This window comes from Phalangium opilio, unplaced genomic scaffold, assembly GCF_054372755.1.
Source record: "Phalangium opilio isolate 3A_F unplaced genomic scaffold, DU_Popi_V2 ptg000500l_1, whole genome shotgun sequence".
Taxonomy (NCBI): domain Eukaryota; kingdom Metazoa; phylum Arthropoda; class Arachnida; order Opiliones; family Phalangiidae; genus Phalangium; species Phalangium opilio.
In genome coordinates, this window is record NW_028324238.1 from 195514 (window position 1) to 216579 (window position 21066).

At 39.4% G+C, this 21066-nt stretch overlaps 2 protein-coding genes across 4 annotated transcripts in view; both read right to left on the reverse strand.

Moving 5' to 3' along the window:
• LOC149591733 (centrosomal protein of 290 kDa-like) overlaps nucleotides 1-14351 on the reverse strand; it is a 159425-nt gene extending 145074 nt beyond the window's left edge. For all 3 annotated transcript variants that reach the window (XM_089861735.1, XM_089861736.1, XM_089861737.1), the window contains exons 1-13: nucleotides 14276-14351; nucleotides 14124-14213; nucleotides 11279-11395; nucleotides 10908-11207; nucleotides 10269-10339; nucleotides 8264-8444; nucleotides 7263-7336; nucleotides 7089-7182; nucleotides 4949-5099; nucleotides 4670-4884; nucleotides 3874-4020; nucleotides 3493-3708; nucleotides 2591-2821 (exon numbers count right to left, since the gene is read on the reverse strand). In XM_089861735.1, the coding sequence (XP_089717861.1) occupies nucleotides 2591-2821; nucleotides 3493-3708; nucleotides 3874-4020; nucleotides 4670-4884; nucleotides 4949-5099; nucleotides 7089-7182; nucleotides 7263-7336; nucleotides 8264-8444; nucleotides 10269-10339; nucleotides 10908-11207; nucleotides 11279-11395; nucleotides 14124-14213; nucleotides 14276-14305 (1917 nt within the window). In that variant the 5' untranslated portion in view covers nucleotides 14306-14351. The remainder of the gene's footprint in view (nucleotides 1-2590; nucleotides 2822-3492; nucleotides 3709-3873; nucleotides 4021-4669; nucleotides 4885-4948; nucleotides 5100-7088; nucleotides 7183-7262; nucleotides 7337-8263; nucleotides 8445-10268; nucleotides 10340-10907; nucleotides 11208-11278; nucleotides 11396-14123; nucleotides 14214-14275) is intronic.
• Nucleotides 14352-14407: 56 nt separating this feature from the next.
• On the reverse strand, nucleotides 14408-20912 carry LOC149591738 (uncharacterized). Its single transcript, XM_089861740.1, has 6 exons — nucleotides 19751-20912; nucleotides 19617-19688; nucleotides 19408-19545; nucleotides 18371-18511; nucleotides 18077-18286; nucleotides 14408-14539 (listed from the first exon to the last, which is right to left on the reverse strand). Exons 1-6 carry the CDS (start codon nucleotides 19841-19843, stop codon nucleotides 14408-14410), a joined length of 786 nt encoding a protein of 261 aa, XP_089717866.1. The 5' UTR covers nucleotides 19844-20912.
• Nucleotides 20913-21066: the final 154 nt, after the last annotated feature.

The following is a 21066-nucleotide window of genomic DNA, read 5'->3' on the forward strand; positions in this document are numbered from 1 at the left end:
TGACGCCACTCTACGATGTATACACCACCACCACCAAGTGACGCCACTCTACGATGTATACACCACCACCAAGTGACGCCACTCTACGATGTATACACCACCACCAAGTGACGCCACTCTACGATGTATACACCACCACCAAGTGACGCCACTCTACGATGTATACACCACCACCAAGTGACGCCACTCTACGATGTATACACCACCACCAAGTGACGCCACTCTACGATGTATACACCACCACCAAGTGACGCCACTCTACGATGTATACACCACCACCAAGTGACGCCACTCTACGATGTATACACCACCACCAAGTGACGCCACTCTACGATGTATACACCACCACCAAGTGACGCCACTCTACGATGTATACACCACCACCAAGTGACGCCACTCTACGATGTATACACCACCACCAAGTGACGCCACTCTACGATGTATACACCACCACCAAGTGACGCCACTCTACGATGTATACACCACCACCAAGTGACGCCACTCTACGATGTATACACCACCACCAAGTGACGCCACTCTACGATGTATACACCACCACCAAGTGACGCCACTCTACGATGTATACACCACCACCAAGTGACGCCACTCTACGATGTATACACCACCACCAAGTGACGCCACTCTACGATGTATACACCACCACCACCAAGTGACGCCACTCTACGATGTATACACCACCACCACCAAGTGACGCCACTCTACGATGTATACACCACCACCAAGTGACGCCACTCTACGATGTATACACCACCACCAAGTGACGCCACTCTACGATGTATACACCACCACCAAGTGACGCCACTCTACGATGTATACACCACCACCAAGTGACGCCACTCTACGATGTATACACCACCACCAAGTGACGCCACTCTACGATGTATACACCACCACCAAGTGACGCCACTCTACGATGTATACACCACCACCAAGTGACGCCACTCTACGATGTATACACCACCACCAAGTGACGCCACTCTACGATGTATACACCACCACCAAGTGACGCCACTCTACGATGTATACACCACCACCAAGTGACGCCACTCTACGATGTATACACCACCACCAAGTGACGCCACTCTACGATGTATACACCACCACCAAGTGACGCCACTCTACGATGTATACACCACCACCAAGTGACGCCACTCTACGATGTATACACCACCACCAAGTGACGCCACTCTACGATGTATACACCACCACCAAGTGACGCCACTCTACGATGTATACACCACCACCAAGTGACGCCACTCTACGATGTATACACCACCACCACCAAGTGATGCCACTCTACGATGTATACACCACCACCACCAAGTGATGCCACTCTACGATGTATACACCACCACCACCAAGTGACGCCACTCTACGATGTATACACCACCACCAAGTGACGCTACTCTACGATGTATACACCACCACCACCAAGTGACGCCACTCTACGATGTATACACCACCACCACCAAGTGACGCCACTCTACGATGTATACACCACCACCACCAAGTGACGCCACTCTACGATGTATACACCACCACCAAGTGACGCCACTCTACGATGTATACACCACCACCAAGTGACGCCACTCTACGATGTATACACCACCACCAAGTGACGCCACTCTACGATGTATACACCACCACCAAGTGACGCCACTCTACGATGTATACACCATCACCAAGTGACGCCACTCTACGATGTATACACCACCACCAAGTGACGCCACTCTACGATGTATACACCACCACCAAGTGACGCCACTCTACGATGTATACACCACCACCAAGTGACGCCACTCTACGATGTATACACCACCACCAAGTGACGCCACTCTACGATGTATACACCACCACCAAGTGACGCCACTCTACGATGTATACACCACCACCACCAAGTGATGCCACTCTACGATGTATACACCACCACCACCAAGTGACGCCACTCTACGATGTATACACCACCACCAAGTGACGCTACTCTACGATGTATACACCACCACCACCAAGTGACGCCACTCTACGATGTATACACCACCACCACCAAGTGACGCCACTCTACGATGTATACACCACCACCAAGTGACGCCACTCTACGATGTATACACCACCACCAAGTGACGCCACTCTACGATGTATACACCAATACGTGATGCCCATCTGGGCTAACTACGAGATGCAGTAGGATGTGTGTTCATTGAAACTATCCTTTCGACGAAGATCTCATTCACGTAAAGAGAGAACGTTCGAGACTACGAGTTTACCTTCATCCTCGCTACCATCAAGGCCACCTAGGCCCCTCCCTAAAAAACATATTCCCGCCATTTTATCGATACACTAACACCACCTGGTGGACTATCCATTCATTATTTATTGAAAGTGTTCTCGATCTCGATGTGAGGAGACTGACTCCAGAATTAGGAGAAATGTTTACTAGAGCAACAGTTGATAGTGCTGGTTATGTCGATATAAATATAGACCGAACTTGAATGAGATCTTGTTTCGACTCATACTTATGGAGCATATGATAGGCTTATAGTAACATCATGATATTTGGAATTAAACATACCTTGTATCGTAGTAAGTATTTCATTTTCTCCAGACTATTCAGTTCGAGGCTCAACAACTCTTTTTTGACAGCTTCATTTTCTTTCCTTAGATCACTTTCTGATGCAGCGGAAACTTCAAGTCTCCTCGATAAAAAATTTACTCTACAAACAAGCTGTGAATCTTTCAACGCAGCTTCAGCCAAGGCTTTTTTCATTTCATCTTCGTCTTTTTCAAGTGTTAATATAAGATTCTGTCAATTGTAATTTCGATAAGAATATTAGGGGACCTTTAATGGCCGTCATAAAGAACTTAGTTCACACTAAAACAATTTTCAATTAATCGAACAATACCGAAACAATTCGCAATTAATCGCACCGGAGCCTCCGAAATGAACTAGGCCCATGCGTGTCGCGTAGCGAGAATATTTTTTTAACCAATTTAGTTCGCCGTGGTTTCACGCTTGGGGGCGCTTTTATTACCGTAAAATAAACAAAGTTCAACCCCGTGACCCTGTCGACTGCTTAGGTATTTGGGCCAAGGTCGCGGATTGTAAGTATACGTTTTTATTACTCTAACTGAATTATTTTAATTGAAATAATTTATTTTGTTGTCATCAATACAATCAAACCGAAAGATTCAATAAAAAGTAAATAGCCCCAAAAACATTTACGTTAATTTTAGGATGAAATTTTTCTCTATCATAAAAATTTTATGACTGACCCCTAAAATATCAACGATAATTTAAGGAAGACCCCTGTCACAACGGTGATATAAGCACCATCTCGCACACATATATGGTGAAAATATTTTCCTTAACAAACTGGATATTTCCCCACATAAAATTTGACATGCTAGTGCTTTCCCACTAGTGCAAACTGAACTTGAAGTGTTTAAAACATTTTAGCAACGCTATTTACATACCTCAAAAGCCTCCAATCTCGTTTTCAAAGTATCCCGGACTTGCATTTCTCTCTCACATTCTTCAACCCAAGTCCGCTTTTCACTGTGAAATTTCTCCCATTCAGACAGGATGTTTTTATAAAGTAATGGCACACTAGCAGTGTTGTGCGACTGGTGAGTTGGGCTTGTCATTACTTCACCTTCACTCATGTCTACATCAGATCTGTTGCTTATTTCCTGCAATAAATACATAGTTTACAATGTGTTAATTAAGCAACTAATTTGCTTGTAAACTGTGACCCGGACAGCCAAATGTCATAGAACATTTTTGACTCAAAATGGCCCAGAGAACACACTGTTGGAGCACCATTTATATATTAAAAGTAAAAAACAACTTCTTACCGATTCAGATCTAATTGGAGAAGATGGCAATTTATCACTAGCTTTGGAAACACTAATTTTATCAGATTTCACGTCTGCGTGAATTTCAGATGCATCAGATAATCTACTGTTGGTTGGACTAAACGGGCTATTACCCATTGTTCGTAACTGTAAAATTAAAATTGCTTTAACAGAATTAAACCACCTTTAAAGGGAGTGCGAATTTACAATTTCATTTCATATCATATTTGACCACGAAAGTGGAATTACGTTACACTTTCAAGTCTCTACTTTCAAAATATCAAGTTTTTAATATAATTGAACCAAAGTTTCTATTTTTAAAATCCATTGGAAAATCACGAAAACTCAGTTTCTATATATCAATAATTTTGTCTTGTCGAGCTTGTTCGCCCGTTTGATGACATCACTATGACGTCAGGAAAAAAAAGCGCGGGAATCCTATACGCGTCTCGAGCTTCTCGCCAGTCTAAACTCTGGGTCTGATAGCGGAGAGAGTGGCACCATCTCACGTGAAAAAATATATCTGTGACGTCATCTTACGGGAAACGTTTTAGCCTTTCATTTCATAAAAGGTGGATTTCAAATAATTTCGTATGAAGCATTTTCAAATGCATATTGCCAAATAATTAGAAATCGGAGAATTAAAAGCTTGATATTTTTGAATTCACAGTAATTAATTCTATCTTTTGTTATATAAATCAGAGGTTTTTCAAACGAAGCTTCTCATTCCCTTTAAATAGTTAAAATTCCGCCCTCAGCCTAGCTTGACCATCGAGTAGCTTTTTTTAGTACTTGCCTTGTCTTCCGCCTTATTTAGCTTATTCATTGAGCTAATGGCTTGTTGCCGAATAATTTTCAATTCGCCACGTAAGGCCTCATTCTGACCTTGAAGTTGGTCAACTTGACATTTTAGGATCCAAATTGGATCGTAACAACCCGCGATTTCCCTAACTTCAATCGCGGCAACCAGCTGCTCGAGGGTTGGACATTTTAATACGACATCAGCTTTGCCTAATTGGGTTGAAAGTCACGAGTTCAAAGACTTTAAAACAACAGAAAAATCAAAGTTAATTACCATCTTCCTCTTTCAAGGCCTCTAAAATTTCTTTCATGCCCATAAAAAGGCTTTTATTTTCTCTTTCGAAATTTATAAGTTGGATTCTCAGGTCTCCATTTTCTAGACGAACTTTCTCGATGGTTTCTAAAATACTGTCAAGTTCATCCCTCTAACGATATTAAATAAAAAGAATAGGTTTCATAATTGTTCTGTTCCCTAGGAGGTGTAGAAAAGGAGACATATTGTGGGAGCCCTCCATTACTAAAATATTGAATGATAAATAGGTAGATATTGCATGAATTCTAAGTGATTGTTGTCAAGTACACGTGGTTATTACGTCAATGATTATCACGTGTATTTGAGAGGTATTTCATTTGTGAATATCGGTTCTCTAAAGTGTCACGTTATATAGAGAGCTTTCAGTTGGAGGAGGAGCTGAGTCTCGTGACATAATTTACGCTGCCATATTGGTGGGTTTAAAGCAGGAATTAAGCTGAGGCCACACAATATGGCTACCAGAACAGCGGTAAGACTTGGAAGGGTGTGACGTACTACAATCCCATCTGAAAGCTCTCTATTGCTTTTCCTACTTCGTGGGAGAAACTAGCATCACTAATATAGACTAATGGCACCCCATGTTATTTCCCCATAGAGCTTAATACAGTCGAAGGCATAGGGCTGCCATTACCCTATATGCCTATGGATATGTGGTACGTGATGAAGTGAGTGTTCCTGATAGCAATATCAGGTGAATCACGTCAGGGACCAGTCTATACTGTTTGTTCATGGCTCAGTAGTAACGGAAAAACTACTATGCACGTGTGTTGGTCTGTTTACAGCAAATATTGGCTCTTGTGGCGTCCTTAACATTCTGGCTAACCTTCTATACACCAGTTTTCCCTTGCCAAAGGCAGGAACCAATCAGGATCGATTCAACGGGGTAGAGCTAAAACTAGTCTTTGCTAAGCTTAAACTAAATGGGAGCGTCTAGTGGTATTTGTTTAAATTAAACCACAGCCGAGACTTGCTACCCACTGGCCTAGACAGACAGTAAAAGAGTGAGATTCTTTATCAAATCATTATTGTTGTAAAGTAAAGTTAACAGGGAAAATATTGTATCCTGGCCGCCTGAGGCATTAGGGTTTACAAGATTATTTTACATCAACAATATCTGCAGTATTTCACAATTTTAATTAAACTAATTTCAAACTTTCGAAGTAAAATATGGGCCTTTAACTTTGAGCCTCATACTTATTGCTTATAAATATTCTCAAAAGGGGGCAGTTCAAAGTGCACGTTTGCCATGTGATAAGTTCTACCCAATGAGATAGAATATATGTATTAAACCTAGAGTCACAACGTGAGATCTCGAGATCGACGTTTCGCGATACACTTTTTTGACGAGCATGAATATTTATCAAATACGGGTGGCGCCACCTATTGATTACTCGAAGAACCTTATTATTGCCGTCTGCTGCTATAATCTGCGTAACAAGTTGTCAAAATAGATTTTTTTAAATGTATTAAATAAAATACGCGAGTTAAATAATAAAAACTCTAGTCCTTTTTAATCTAATAAATAGATGAAATAAAAAACATAACGATGTTTCTGATTGCAAATAAACAAGTAAAAGTTGGAATTAGTTCCGCTAGAGGCTCACAGATGGCGCTGTCATGTTTTGATAAACGTGCATGATAAACACAATGTGTTTCGCGGTAAGCCGATTTGAATTGTAACCCTATCTATCTCATTGGTTCTACCCTAGTTCTACCCTCATTTCTCCCGTTGTGGAGGTAAGAATTACTGTTGCCAGTCTGAAAAGTGCGTACAATATGTCCCCCTTTTAGCCCTCCCAGATAAATTGCAAATAAACAGTTAAAAAGCTTTTCAAGGAGTCAATAAATTAACTTTGAAACGAAAATAGACTAAGTTTTTCTATTCTAAAACAACCACAGCAAAAAAAATACATATACGGGACTTACGAGGTTACCGCCCCCTTTTTGGAGAGTTGTTCTGCCAAGGCTACGGAGCGCGTTCGACGACAGGCAATGTCAGCCACTAACTAAAGGCCGCCGACAGGTTATGGCAGCGCCCACAGAAATAGCTCTCGTAAAGCCCGTATAATGCTTGATAAATTTCGAAATAAGCCAAACTTACATCATAAGAAGCTTCAATTTCATTGTTATTATCCGACACTTCTTGACTTTTAGATTTTTTAATTTTGTTGGTATCTTCAGATACAGTTGAACTTCTATTAAATAAATTTAGATCAAGATATTTTTAAACATATTTAAAAACTAAATCTCCCCATAAACAAAGTAATCAAATTACCTTTTGGCTGAATTGCGCTTTATTTTGTGAAGTTCGGTTCGAAGATCAACATTCTCTCCTTCGAGCGAATCAACCTTGACAAACAAGAAGCTTATGTTATTTGACATTAGATAAACTTCACGGTGTTGTCCGAGTGGTTTAAGGGAGTGGAAATTGGGAAGAGATTTCTGTCTATTTAGACTCTTAAGATCCCTATCAATTCCAATACAACAATTAATGCTTAGTTAGGAATTATTCATGAAGCGCTAAAATGTTACGGGTGTAGAATAGGACCTTCATAACTAGGCTAGGCGTTTAGGACCCGACCTTGAGGAGCTTAATCAAACCCAAAGATGTGTAACAATCTTAAGATTTTTACCAAACAAACTACCGATTAAAATTTTGGGGAAAATAAAATTACAATTGTGTTGGCAATTTATTTTTTATTAAACCACGTTGAATTGTGATCACTTTATGCCTAGTTTATGTGCGTTAAACAGCGCGATCTAGTGGGAAATTGAGGGAAAACTATAAAAATAGGGAGTTTTTATAGTATCTGGCAGTTTAGTACACTTAGTTTTACCAGGGATAGGTTTAATTTTAGAAGCAGGAATAGAGTACGGTTAGTATTTGCTTCAGTCCAACTCATAGCCCAGTATAGAGCCCCTCCCTTAAAACACGTGACGAAAATTTTAAATTATTTTACTGGCTCACTTAAACAAACTACGTTTTGATGACGTTGCTGACGGGGACGGCGAAAAATACGTAATTCCCTTTTACCTCCGTCGCTATGACGCGCCTCTTCTTTCAAACCCCCTTCCCGGGGTCCGGGACTTTGACGCGGGCTCAGATTACTCTGTTCTCCATTCCTACTTCTAAAATTAAATCTATCCCTGGTTTTACTCAGAAGAGTTTGTTAAGTCTGAGCGTTGTTAAATTACCATTGTATATGGTATGACGTAAATCGGTGATTTACGGCCGTATTTGGTAAGTTACCAGTTGCAGCTTTTGATAAAACTTACCTTTTCCTGCAGTGTCTGAGCAACTGTTTGTATTTTCTGAGAACCGGACTTCCTAAAACTCTTTGAGTCATATTTCCTCGGACTGATATTTAACTTTTCTCTCAAGTGAATATTTTCTTCGACTACTTCACCCAACTTGAAATCCGAATCGTTAATTTGTTGAGTCAGTTCTTCGATCTGTCTGTAAAATTAGTGACAAAATATTTAAGTCAACCAATGTAAGATACTATCATGACCATAACTAAGTATGCTACAAGGCGACACCATCATGACGTCATCACCCTGTCAAACAGTAGGATGTGCGCTTATTTAATTTTCCATTTTCAAAAACTATTTTCTATTTTGAAATAAAAAAAACTAACAGATGGCGTTGCAAGTGGGTTCAAAAATATATCAATAAAATTAATAGGGCGAAATAAATGCCACATATGTCATTCGTCAATTGCGCATTTAAAGAGAAAACTAATATCATAACATGCATATGAGCAAAAACCAGGAGTTCATAATAACCCCCCTTCGGGGGGGGGAAGTACGAAACTGGCCATACATAGAGCTAATGGTAAAATTTGCGAACAACAAGATTCAGTCGTTGCGCATAGAAAGGACTAGCCTGTTGATGGACATACAACTTTACAGTAGATTGTAGTGGTATCTATTCTCCTTGGTTTTCGTTCCAAAACTTCCGTTGGCTGGGATCTCCGTCGAAAAGAAAAATGGCGACTATGGTGGACGTAGAAACACGATAGAATTCTTATATTAAAGATACTGGGAATAAATTTGTGCAAACCGTTTTAATTTAACCACGGAATTCTCACTCACACATATCACAACAAAACATTAATGATGATCGTTTAAATGTTTTGTAGAAAACTAGAAACCATCGAAAAACTTCTTAGCCAAGGCTTAATGTCCACCGTGCCGACAGAAGCAGACGTGAGCCGTTTTCGCTCCCAAAATCACAAGATAAAAATAGTGCTAAAGCGGAAGTGTGGAAGTTAATGCGCGTGGGCGCTAAAAATGGGGTAACTATTTCTTTGGGAGTTAAGCGGTGTATAAATCCGCTGAGCTTTACGGCGAAACTTTGTTGTTACCGGCTTTTTAACCAGTTTCTTACTTCCCTCCGAAGGGGGGTTATTATGAACTCCTTCAAAAACGAATTAACTTAATAAGAGACTTGGATCATAGGTTTAGGCTCTGGTACCATCTTCGCATACTTCATAGAAAAAATTCGTGTGCTTATATTTTGGCTCCACCCACAAACTTTGTATATAGCGACTTCTAATGGTCAAAAATGTCATTTTCTTTATTTTGTTGGTTAAATGTCCGTTCAGGAAACAAACAAATTGGACAACAATGTGATATGGCTCCCAATTTAGTGGATTTAAGTTTTAAAGTTAAAAATATATTAAATTGTAGTTTCATTAAGTATGTGGTTTTTCTAGCTTTGTACTAAAATTATTACTTTAGTACAATTATAACTTATTTGCCTTGTAGAGTATCCATCTTTAAAGCCCAAAATATAAGAGAATAGGGCCGATAGATGGCAGTCTGGGAAATATGGATAATTTTTAAACTAGTCCTTGGGACCAGTGACCCCCCTATGTCCGAAATAATAAACTGGTCTCCGAACTGGTCCCAGCCTTTGTTCTCCAATAGATTTGCAATTAATAAACTGGTCCCGAGGACCAGTAACCCCCACTTCTTGAATTAAAAAACTAGTCCAAGCAATTAATAAACAGGTTTTGGACCAGAGGAAGTGTGCTATTTCCCAGACTGATAGATGGCAAGCGCGAGTTTTGAAATTATAATCAAAACATTCGAAGTAGTCGGGACGGGTAGGGAATTTGGCAATTTGCTAGAATCAAAGTTCTTACTACATTAATCGGTTTTTGGTATAAGTGATATTTATTTAAGTGGCTTCTACTGCGTCAAAATTGGCTTTGAAAAACTGGCTCTTTCAATAGCGTTTTTCAAGCTATTCAACAGGAATAACAAAATTTCATACTTATTTCTTATTCTGATCTGATTTTTGCACTCCTTAATTTCCATAACTGCTTCCGACAAACCATATTCCCCCTACAAAGTATATAACAAAACCAAAGCAATTATCAGTTTCAACAATCAAAACTGTTAACCTAATAAAAAAGGCGTTCCAAAAAGAGTGGTAGGACTGAAAGGGTGTGGTTCTATGGATGATTTGGGTCGAAAATGTTCTATATAAGTCATAAGTAGTGTGTTTTCCGTTACAACCCTTTAATTTAAAGTATGAAAATGAAAGACAATACTAATTTAATGCAATTGCCATGCTTTGAATTGTAAACGTTGGCCCTTAAAGCAAAGCGCGGGTCACGTGCTTCACCCACAAGTTGACTTTCCTTTAGAACTCCAGTTTTGGCTTGACGAAGGCAGGAGACATTTGTGGGCGGGATTTATAAGTGCACTTATGAATCCCGCCCACTAGCCTTTGCCAAACCAAAACTGGAGTTCGTAAGGAAAGTCAACTTGCAGTGGTACCACGTGACCCGCGCTTCGCTTTAAGGCAAAGTGTCAGAGAACATTTTTGATTCAAAATCGCCCGTAGAAAGCACTGTACTTCGGTCCTACCACTCTTCTTGTAAGACCCTGTATAAACGATTGACTGTACCATTTCGTATAATCTCATCCTTCCTAAGGTATCACTGAGTTCTTGATCCTTCATCTTCCATTCCTCTTCTACAACTTTGAGTTTATTCCTTAATTTTTCCAATGCCAGATTTTTCTCTCGTATTTCATTTTGACTTTCGATCATGGCACCGAGTCGGCTTCCGGGACTAAGCGGAGCCGATTCTTCATTCTTGTTAAGCCTTAACTCTTCCAGGAGTTTGCTATTTTCTTCCAGATCTCGCGTAGCCAATTGCAATTGCTCTTTCAAAACTTCTATCTGCGCGTCACGATCTTCGACAACCTGCATGATACGTTTTGAGCCATTGAAGGATATATTTTAAATACATACGTCACGGGGTAATAGAAACGTACCTTTTTCAATGCCTGTGATTCTGAAACATTCATACTACCAAGATTGAATTCCGACTGAAGTTTTGAAATTAACTGTTGCTGCCTTAAAATTTCTTCTTCTTTGCTCATTAGTACAGTCTGCAAAGGATTATAAGGATAAGAATGATTAGAATGCTTAAATGTGCTAACAGTCTTGAACGAAACTGTGCTCAGCAACATTTTTTTAACATCAGCTGATTTGCTAATAAGCTTTCATGGCAAATTATTTCCATGAAAGCCATTTCAGTAATACGGTGTTCAGAATGGCTCATCCAAGAAAATTGATTTTATCTAAGACCATGGACTGGAATGGAGATACAGTGCGTGGTCTTTTTTTTAGGGAAGCGCCTCTCTAGCGCCACGCCGCGACCAATATTGAAACTTTTTCGACTCAAACCAGGGATGTTTGATATCGACACTCTATAGGGATCGGCCTCTCTTGACAAAAGGTGGGGCAAAAAACCGAGCCGTCGAAAAAATAGGACGTCTGGTGGCAGGGAGAAGCGTAATTATATTCATGACGTGAAGTCGCGCGAAATCCGAAGGCGGGAAGAAAATGATTTACTGATTGGTTAAAATATAAAAGGCGCAAAATATGAAAGATTGCTTTAAACTTTTTTGGCGCAATTTCAACGAGTTACCTCAAAATTGCGTTTCCACTCTTTTAAACTGAAAACTATTCGTAAATTAATAACTTTAAGCAATAAATTTTTCATTCAGCTTTCAACTCACAGTGCTTTAGAGTTTAGAAGAGCAAAATTTGTACAATGAATACCAAAAAGTAGAAAAACGACTAAACAGAAAACTTGTTAAAATTCAACACTGAAAAGAAAACATTCACCTATCTATACTAAGTTTAATATTAATTAACTACTACTCAATGAAATAACTTGAAATTTCATACAAATAAATAAGCTTCTTGTTGTTTTCGTTCATGTTTTAATTACGAACATAACTCTCTTCATCGTCGTTTTAAACTTTTATATGCATTGCGGGCCCGCGGGGGGCAGTATTACTAGCAGACGAATCATCACATAGTTACGATTCTCCCGCAATGCAGATGGCGCTGTCGTCGGCCTCAAAAACTTGCCCCTTTTTTAACATCACGGGTATACGAAGAGGCCGATGCCTATAGAGTGTCGATATATCAAATATCCCTGCTCAAACCATAGTTGGGCACTCCTCCTTAGATAGATTTTTTCCTCTCAAACTATAATAGATGGCGGAACTATCAATTCTTCTGGCTATATTTTAGACTGGCATTAAGTTGTTAGATAGATTTTTTTCCCTCTCAACAAATAACATGATCTATGAGTCGAAAAGTTTCGGGACTCTCCCGCTAGGGGCGACAACAGACGATACCATTGGAAGAGCAGGGGTTTTAGCTTATCATTTCAGTCCATCTGTGTATAATGGCGGAGCCTCCGAAATGAACTAGGCCCATGCGTGTCAAATTTTATGTGGGGAAATATCCAGTTTGTTACGGAAAATATTTTCACCATATATGTGTACGAGATGGCGCTTATATTACCGTTGTGACAGGGGTCTTCCTTAAATTATCCTTGATATTTTAGGGGTCAGTCATAAATTGTTTATGATAGAGAAAAGTTTCATCCTATAATTAACGTAAATATTTTTTGTGCTATTCACTTTTTATTGAATCTTTCGGTTAGATTGTATTGAGGACAACAAAATAAATTATTTCAATTAAAATAATTCAGTAAGAGTAATAAAAACGTATACTTACAATCCGCGACCTTGGCCCAAATACTTAAGCAGTCGACAGGGTCACGGGGTTGAACTTTGTTTATTTTACGGTAATAAAAGCGCCCCCAAGCGTAAAACCACGGCGAACTAAATTGGTTAAAAAAATATTCTCGCTTCGCCACACGCTTGGGCCTAGTTCATTTCGGAGGCTCCGATAATGGTCTAAAATTGTACCTAGATTCCTTTTGAATAAGACCCCCTTTCCCCGATAGGTCCTTCTGAAATGGTTTCTAGGCTCAGGGGAACTTGCTTTGAAGGTCCCGTAACGCGCATATTAAGTTGATAAACGCGAGGTTATTGATGTGATATTCTGCGCTAGAGATTTTGGTAGGGTCAGCATTGACTTGAGGAAAACTGCCATTGGATCCCAGGATTCCTTTAGGTTTTATTTTCAGAAAGGTCTAACTAACAAACTAATTGTTTCAATTCCATAACGGTTATTTGCGTTGTGTCTCGTGCATTAAGGGTAGGAGGTGTTCTCAGTTATTAACTGGTTAAATAAGTGACGTAACGTTCAACAGGACTTAACAAGGAGAAGTAGAGCAGGAGAAATTATTAACCAATAGGAAGCTGGGAGGAGCCGTACCTGATCTACTGTACCCATAGATGTCGCGCCATCGCTTACACCCAATTCCATCCCATTTTACTAACTACCTCGAATCAGCTAATTCCTGATATATATTTTCCAGTCTATTCCAGTAGCATCATTAAATATTACCAGGGATAAATTTAATTTTAGAAGTAGGAATGGAGAACGGTTAGTATTTACTTCAGTCCGACTCATAGCCCAGTATAGAGTCCCTCCCTCCAACACGTAACGAAAAGTTTAAATTATCTTATTGGCTCACTTAAACTACGTATTGATGACGTTGCTGACGGGGACGGCGAAAAATACGCAATTCCTTTTTTCCTCTGTCGCTATGACCCGCCTCTTCTTTCATACCCCTCCATCCCATGGAAGGGGGTCCGGGACTTTGACGCGCGCCCACATTACTCTGTTCTCCATACCTACTTCTAAAATTAAATCTATCCCTGATATTACATAAATTGAGTTAATTACCTTCCATTCTTGAACTCTGCGACTGACAGTCTCCATAATTTCGTCATCAACTTCTCCTTTTTGAGAAAGTTGACTTTTCAAGTCTTCAATCTTAGATTTGAAATGACTCAACACTGATTCGTATGAAATTAATTATTGAATGAAATAATTACCTCACTGGCAAGAAGCATTTTCTGTTCCATTATGAGTTTTAATTGAAATTCGCTTTCATCATAAGCTTCCTAAAATGCACATGGAACATAAATGGAACGAAAATGGGCGTTACTAATCTAGCGTATGAAAATTCAATTGGCGGAACTAACTTTCAGTTTTATGTACTCATCGGTGGTTTTCTCCATTTGATCGACCGCTTCAATTAGTTTCTCATGTAGTTGACTCTTTTGTGATCGAAGTTCAGAGTTCTCGCTTTCCAGAGTCTGTAAGATGTTTGCAATTCAATCATAAGTTCATGTGATATGTACCGTAAGCTTGTAAATGGTTACTTAGAACTTGTCATGAAAGGTTCAGTACAGACTAAATAGGCAGATGGACTCTAAAACCGAGTGTAGTGAATTCTCGCGTCATTCTCGAACCAAATCTCAGTACATTTCTAGCATTACGAAGTATAGGGAGTGTCATACTTATGGAACATATCTTATAAACTTATGATCCAATTAAAAAACAATGTAAGTTCTGAAGGGAAAAACCAATTTACAAAATGAAGACCAAAACTTCTGAAACATAGGCCCATAAACCACGGACGAAGCAATACTGAAGGACCGATGGCAGCCCATAGAGCCCCATACTAAGCAACTAAACAACCAATGTTAAGCCATGAGTGAATAATATGTTAGCTCCCTATAAGTTACTCAGGCTCCATAGACGTAATGTATCCAGCGATTTCTTCTCATTTCGCCCGCGCGGGGAAAAAAATCCGAATGTTGCGCTCTCTCTTGTCGAAAAAAAAAATAACGCTCGTAAAGCTCCTCGACCTCGAGTCGTCGGCTGCTTTTTCACCAAGGGAGTGTTTTAGTCGTGAATGTTTATGTTTTAACAATTTAACATTAAATCAAGGCGTTTGTGTCATTACTGAGACAAAAAAAAATGCAGGAACTCAATGAAATTTGCCGATATTGATCAAGAATGCTAAAGATAAGAGTTGTTATTGTGACTTGAAACCAGAAAATTATACAACTGAGCTAAATCCAATCCACTTAACTGTTTTCTTAACCGAGGCTACTGAGCGAAATATTCGGCTGCTTAAATAGCTCCGATATCATTGGCTAGCTTCCACTACACGCGCTTCCGGGGAAAAACCGGAAAGAAGAGTAAATATGATTTTCGTTCACGTAGCGGCCGCAGAGCGTCGCATATAATTGGGAAGTCGGCGGTGCGGGAGAAAACGCTGGAGTATAAAAATGAATTGCACGAGTAACTTATAGGGAGCTAACACATTATTAACTCATGGTTAAGCTTATTTCCCCCTTTTCAGCCCCAAAATGGATGGAGGTCATGAAAAATACTGAGCCAAACCCCGGAAAAAGCTAGCGCCATCTAAACAAAGTACGACGTTAGCTGCTTCCCTCTTTAGAACGTTGATTCCCCCATATGCCCCTCCCCCCCCCGCGCGGCTACTATCTGCCGCTAGAAGGCGAATTAACAAGTATTTTTCAACTTTCTCCCTCTGCCATCCATCCTTCAGTATTGGTTCGTCCATGCTTAAACTACTAGGGCGCGCCGTACGCGATGCCATTTCAGTGTCGCCTTCTGGTGGAAAAGATGTGAAGCTTGCTCATTTTATTAGAATTTACCGCGTGCGATGTCAAAACAGTGTGGCCTTCTGATGGAAAATATCTGCAGCAAACGACAGGCGGTTGCAACAAGAGCATGAAAAGAGGAACAGAACGTCATAACAGTGTCGCCTTCTGGACTGGGTAAAAGTTATGTAACTTGTCAATAGGGTGCACCATGCGCGACATCAAACCAGTGTCGCCTTCTTGTGGGGAAAATCATGAACCTTCAATCTAGAATGAACCAGAAACTGGGAGGTTTTTTTTCCCCCGCTTACAACGTCTGTGCGCAGTTGCTCGCTAATTTCGCAGGGTACGCGCACCCCGGTACAACTTAAACAAACGTGACGGTTTTTGGGAAGGGTATTTCCATTTCAATTTCCTCGAATCACTTTCACAATTGCCAAACGTGCAAATCTTTATTTTTCCTATTTTTAATTAATTTATTAAACTTTAACTTTAAATAGATGCAAAAAAATTAACATTAGTCCCAAGGCTTAGCGAAATGAGACCAAGCGTCCATTTTACTTGTTTACATTGTACCGTCCTTCTCCAAGACCTTGTCGTCTGCTAGCTTTTTTTTTTCTTTATTATTTAGGGACACTTTAGCAAGAAAACTTTAACATGGGATCCGCCAATAAGATTCTGGTCCATTATATAGAAGGTTCATGGGAAAATAAAGGTTTGTAACTCGCGTCTTTCGATTGCTATGAAAGCGTGCTACGTGCGACGTCATAACGGTGTCGCCTTCTGGCGGGAAATATCTGGAACTCGCGACTGGCGCTCGTTTAATAGAGCACATAAAGGGTTCATACAACTTTTAGAAAACAAATTTCCCTGAGATTTCCAGGTTTTTTCCCCACATACTTCCCTGAATTTTCCAGGTTTTTCCCGTATATGGAGTATCCTATGGAGCAAATGTTAACGAAGGAGGAGCAAATATGTCAATACCATACTCAAAGGACATTACCGTATCTCTAATATAACCAGAGTTATAAGCCTCCAAAGTTTAGTGTAATGTTAATCCTATGGAGGGGATGTTTACGAACATTTTGCTTAATTACTCGGCCCCTGTTTGACGCAAATTTCCCGATTTCCCTGAATTTTACTAAAAATTCGAAATTTCCCTGAATTTTCCCTGAGGTTTTTGTCAACTATTTTTTCCCTGATTTTTCTAGGTTTTCCCGGTTTGTATGAACCCTGACATCGCGTGCGACTTTAAAACGATGTCACTTTATAAAGGTCAAACATAACTATTATTATACACGGGTGTGAAGTAATTTAGAAAATTAAAGAAATTTACGGAGATAAACCACGTGTAATTAGTTGGAGACTGAACGACGAGCCGCGGCTCGAAACGTCTCATTTTTAATTTGGATGTTTTAAATAAATTATTATTTAACTCTAATTACACGTGGTTTATCTCCGTAAATTTCTTTAATTTTCTAAATTATGTCACTTTATAGTGGAAAATATCTATAGTTTGAGACTGGCAGTTACTATAAAAGCGTGACATGTGCAACGTCATCAGTGTCGACCTCTGACGGAAAAGATTTGTAGATATAGCTACTGGCCGTTGCTACTAGAGAATACCGCGTCCGAGGTCAAAACGGCGTCGCCATCTGGTGGAAAATATCTGAAACTCGCGACTGGCAGTTGTTAATAATGCGTTACAAATGCGATATCATAACAGTGTCGTTCTTTTCAAGATATCTCCAAAAAATCATTGAAACATCAGATTGAAAAATAGATATTTCTCAAAGCAAGGGACTTGCAAACATCAAAGGCTTTCTTTCGCACTCTATTTGGTAAAAAACGTTGATATCCGAAATGAAAGACATCATAAGTTGATATGTTTCGTAATTATGACACTACCTATACTTCGTAATGCTAGAGACTTACAGCTCGAGCTAGTTCGAGAACGACGGAAGCGAGAATTGCAGACTACACTCGGTTTTGCAGTCCATTTTCCTATTTAGTCTGCATAACTAAGCCTTTGACAGCGCCTAACCAGGCGTCACTTTATGAGGATCTATGATGTTTCACCTACGTTGTCACTTCATGACAAGATCCAATTTGTAACCCGTGACAAACTTATATGAGGCCAAGTGGCCTTACATGTATTGAGAACAATAAAGTGGAACTCTAATGCAAAATTCAAAACCAAAAATTATAGACAGATACCTTTATATCATTTAGAAGTTGATGAATCTCGGCGTTTTTAACTTTTATCTTTGCCAAGAGCTCTTTCTCTTTCATTTTGCAGCTTTCTTCTTTCGATACTTCAACATTCTTTACCATCTCTTTGCTTTCTTCCAGTTGTTCTTGCAACTTCTCAATCTCGTCACGCAAGATACTCCGCTCCTCTTCGTGCTTCTCAACCATTTCAAGAGCCTAAGTACGATTAGAAAAAAAAATAATAATCCAAGCTTTCTCTGAAATCAATCAAGTAGATTGTAACTCGTGAACTGTCCACACTTTCTCAAACTCTCGTTTGGTCCTCCTGATTTCAGTCTTTTTCGATTCAATTTCTTTAGTCAAAGTCAAGTTTTCCTGTTCGAGTTCCTCGTTTCGAAGATTATGTTTCAGAAGTGACGTATCACTGCCTTTTCTCGAACCCTAAATATAAGAGTAATTAAATAAGTTTTATTTCATGATGAACATGTGTCATAATTTCAAATCGCGTCATTGTCAACTCGGTTCTAGACTGAAAGGAAAAGTTCAGATAACATAACATTAAGAACAGTATTTTTCTAAATACAAAAATAAGTTATCGCTTATTACAAAATAATTAGCATTTAATTAGTCTTAAAAATAATCGCCATCCGCCATTGGTTTAGTGGCGTCTGCTAAAATCGAACCCCCTTACCTCTCCCAACTGGTAAGAATTCAACCAATCCCGTTACTCCCTTTGGTTTATTGGCGTCTGCTAAACTGAACCACTTACTCCCACGGCACTGGTTGAATTCTAACAGGCTCAGAGACCTAACCGTAAGGTAGGGTTAAGAGGTTCTGGAAAGCAGACGCCACTGAACCAATGGCGGATGGCGAGTAGTCCTTGATTATTTTCAAGACTATTTAAATACTAATTATTTTGTATCAAAGAGATCATTTATTTGTTTTAATATTTTTCCTTTTATTATTAGAAAAGACCATTCTTTTAAGGTATAATGTTACGCTACTTTTCCTTTAATCGATTAAAATGAACTTGTTTTTCTACTTCATTATCCCTTTGTTTAAAAGGAATTTTACATTGGGATTAATATTAAAGTAATTAATTATAGGGTCACAACTGGTCTTAAACTCTTAATGAAGAAGCAAAGGGTCACTGCCATTTGTGACATAATCCTTTTGTGACAAGTGTTAATATTCCGAACCATTGCAATCCAAGCTTTTGGGGGATAATCAATCCTAAACCCTTGAATAGTTTTTACCAAATATGAAACTCCACATGGTACAAACTGAAACTAATTTTCCACTAGACAAGGCAACCAAACTGACAACTCAGTCAGTACCTTGACATTCTCCAACTCATCCTTCAGATCTTCAATCTCGGCTAAAAGCTCCTTTTCATGACGAGCACTCAGTCGTCCTTGATTCTTGGCCATTTGTTCCAATTCTTCCATCGCAACCTCCGCTTGCAAGCCTTTGAGCTTGAACACGATGTGATTTATTTATTTTATCTTAACTCTAATTAAAGTTTGTTTTCTTTTAGAACTTATACCTGCAAAACTGCTTTTGACACCAGAAAGAGCTTATGCAGTCTTTTGGGATCATCTTCGTTTGATGGGTTAAACTTTAATAATATAGGTTAATTAAAAACAACGGCAAATTTATATTCTAATTAGGTATACTTACATTAATTAGTTTTTTGTAGAAACTTTCGGCTAAATCATCATTTATATCCTGAAGATTGCATTTGTCAATTTCGTTCCAATCAATAGGCGCCATGTAAACAGCCGAAGTGCAAACTTATAGGGTAATGGCAGCCCTCTGCCTTCGATTGTATTAATCTCTATGGGGAAATAACATGGAGTGCCACTAGTCTATAGAGTAATGGCAGCCGTCTGCCTTCGACTGTATTAAGCTCTATGGGTAAATAACATGGGGTGCCATTAGTCTATTGTAGCAGAATTTAATATTTTACACAAGAGAATAGGGTAATGGCAGCCCTCTGCCTTCGATTGTATTAAGCTCTATCGAGAAATAACATGGGGTGCCATTAGTCTATATTGCATGTGTTTTTGTTATTTATTTTTCGGTAGTCATTGTCTATTTTTCACAAATTTGTTATTTACCATTCTGTACCAATAATAATAGAGGTTATTAAAATACGAACACCATTGAATCCATGTAACACACAACCACAGTGTTCCACTTTACAATTTTGAAATTCGAGTTGAAAAATCCAAGTTGACTTAACCGAGGTTCGGACACAATGTGGGATTACCAATCGTCGAAGTATCTAGGGGGGCTTCCCCGGATATTGCTGGTGAAATGCTCTTCTAGCATTATAAACATACCAAAAATGGAGTGGTCACGTCATCACCTAAATGAACTTAGTCCATTTTATTATATCTTATATTTTGATTATTGTCTCAACGTTTCAATTAGCCTGTTTTGAAAGGCCTTGGTAGAAGCTGTCTGCTTAGCCACTTCGATGTCTTCGGTCTGCTACAAACATTTTTGTTTGTTATGTTTCCATAGCAACGAAAGTAACAAAGAGCTGGACATAGGAAATCTTACAGCCGTTCTATTGGAGGCTGCTATTTGAATCTGAAATCGCTTGCGGTTTTCTTTATTTTGTAATGAAATTCGACAAAAAACAATAATGGCGAATTCCACTGGGTCCTCCCGGAGCACTCCCATGGAGCAATAAAAATAAGAGACCCTAATTACGGAAAAACAGTCTTTAACGATCCGGCAAGTACTCCTCCCATGTTTATTGCTCCATGGGAGCGCTCCGGGAGCAGGCTTGGAAATAAGGTTTATTTCTGAACTAGTCCTCCGGACCAGTGACCCCTGAGGGGTACGTTCAGTAACGAAAATCTCAAGGAAATCGCTGTTTTCTTGATGTGTGGTTGATGGGATCGAGACGTCACAGTGACGTAAAAGGTTGTTGAACGGAAAAGTGACATTTTGAAGTTAGCGCTGTTTTAGAAAATGGAGTCGGG

Bases quoted from the DNA above. Each gene is read 5' to 3' on its own strand.
- LOC149591738 (XM_089861740.1), bottom strand. From the start codon at position 19,843: ATGGCGCCTATTGATTGGAACGAAATTGACAAATGCAATCTTCAGGAT. The intron at 19,689-19,750 runs GTAAGTATACCT...ATATTATTAAAG, and splicing joins TCTACAAAAAACTAATTAAT to TTTAACCCATCAAACGAAGA. The intron at 14,540-18,076 runs GTATCTGTCTAT...AACATCTTACAG, and splicing joins AACTTCTAAATGATATAAAG to ACTCTGGAAAGCGAGAACTC.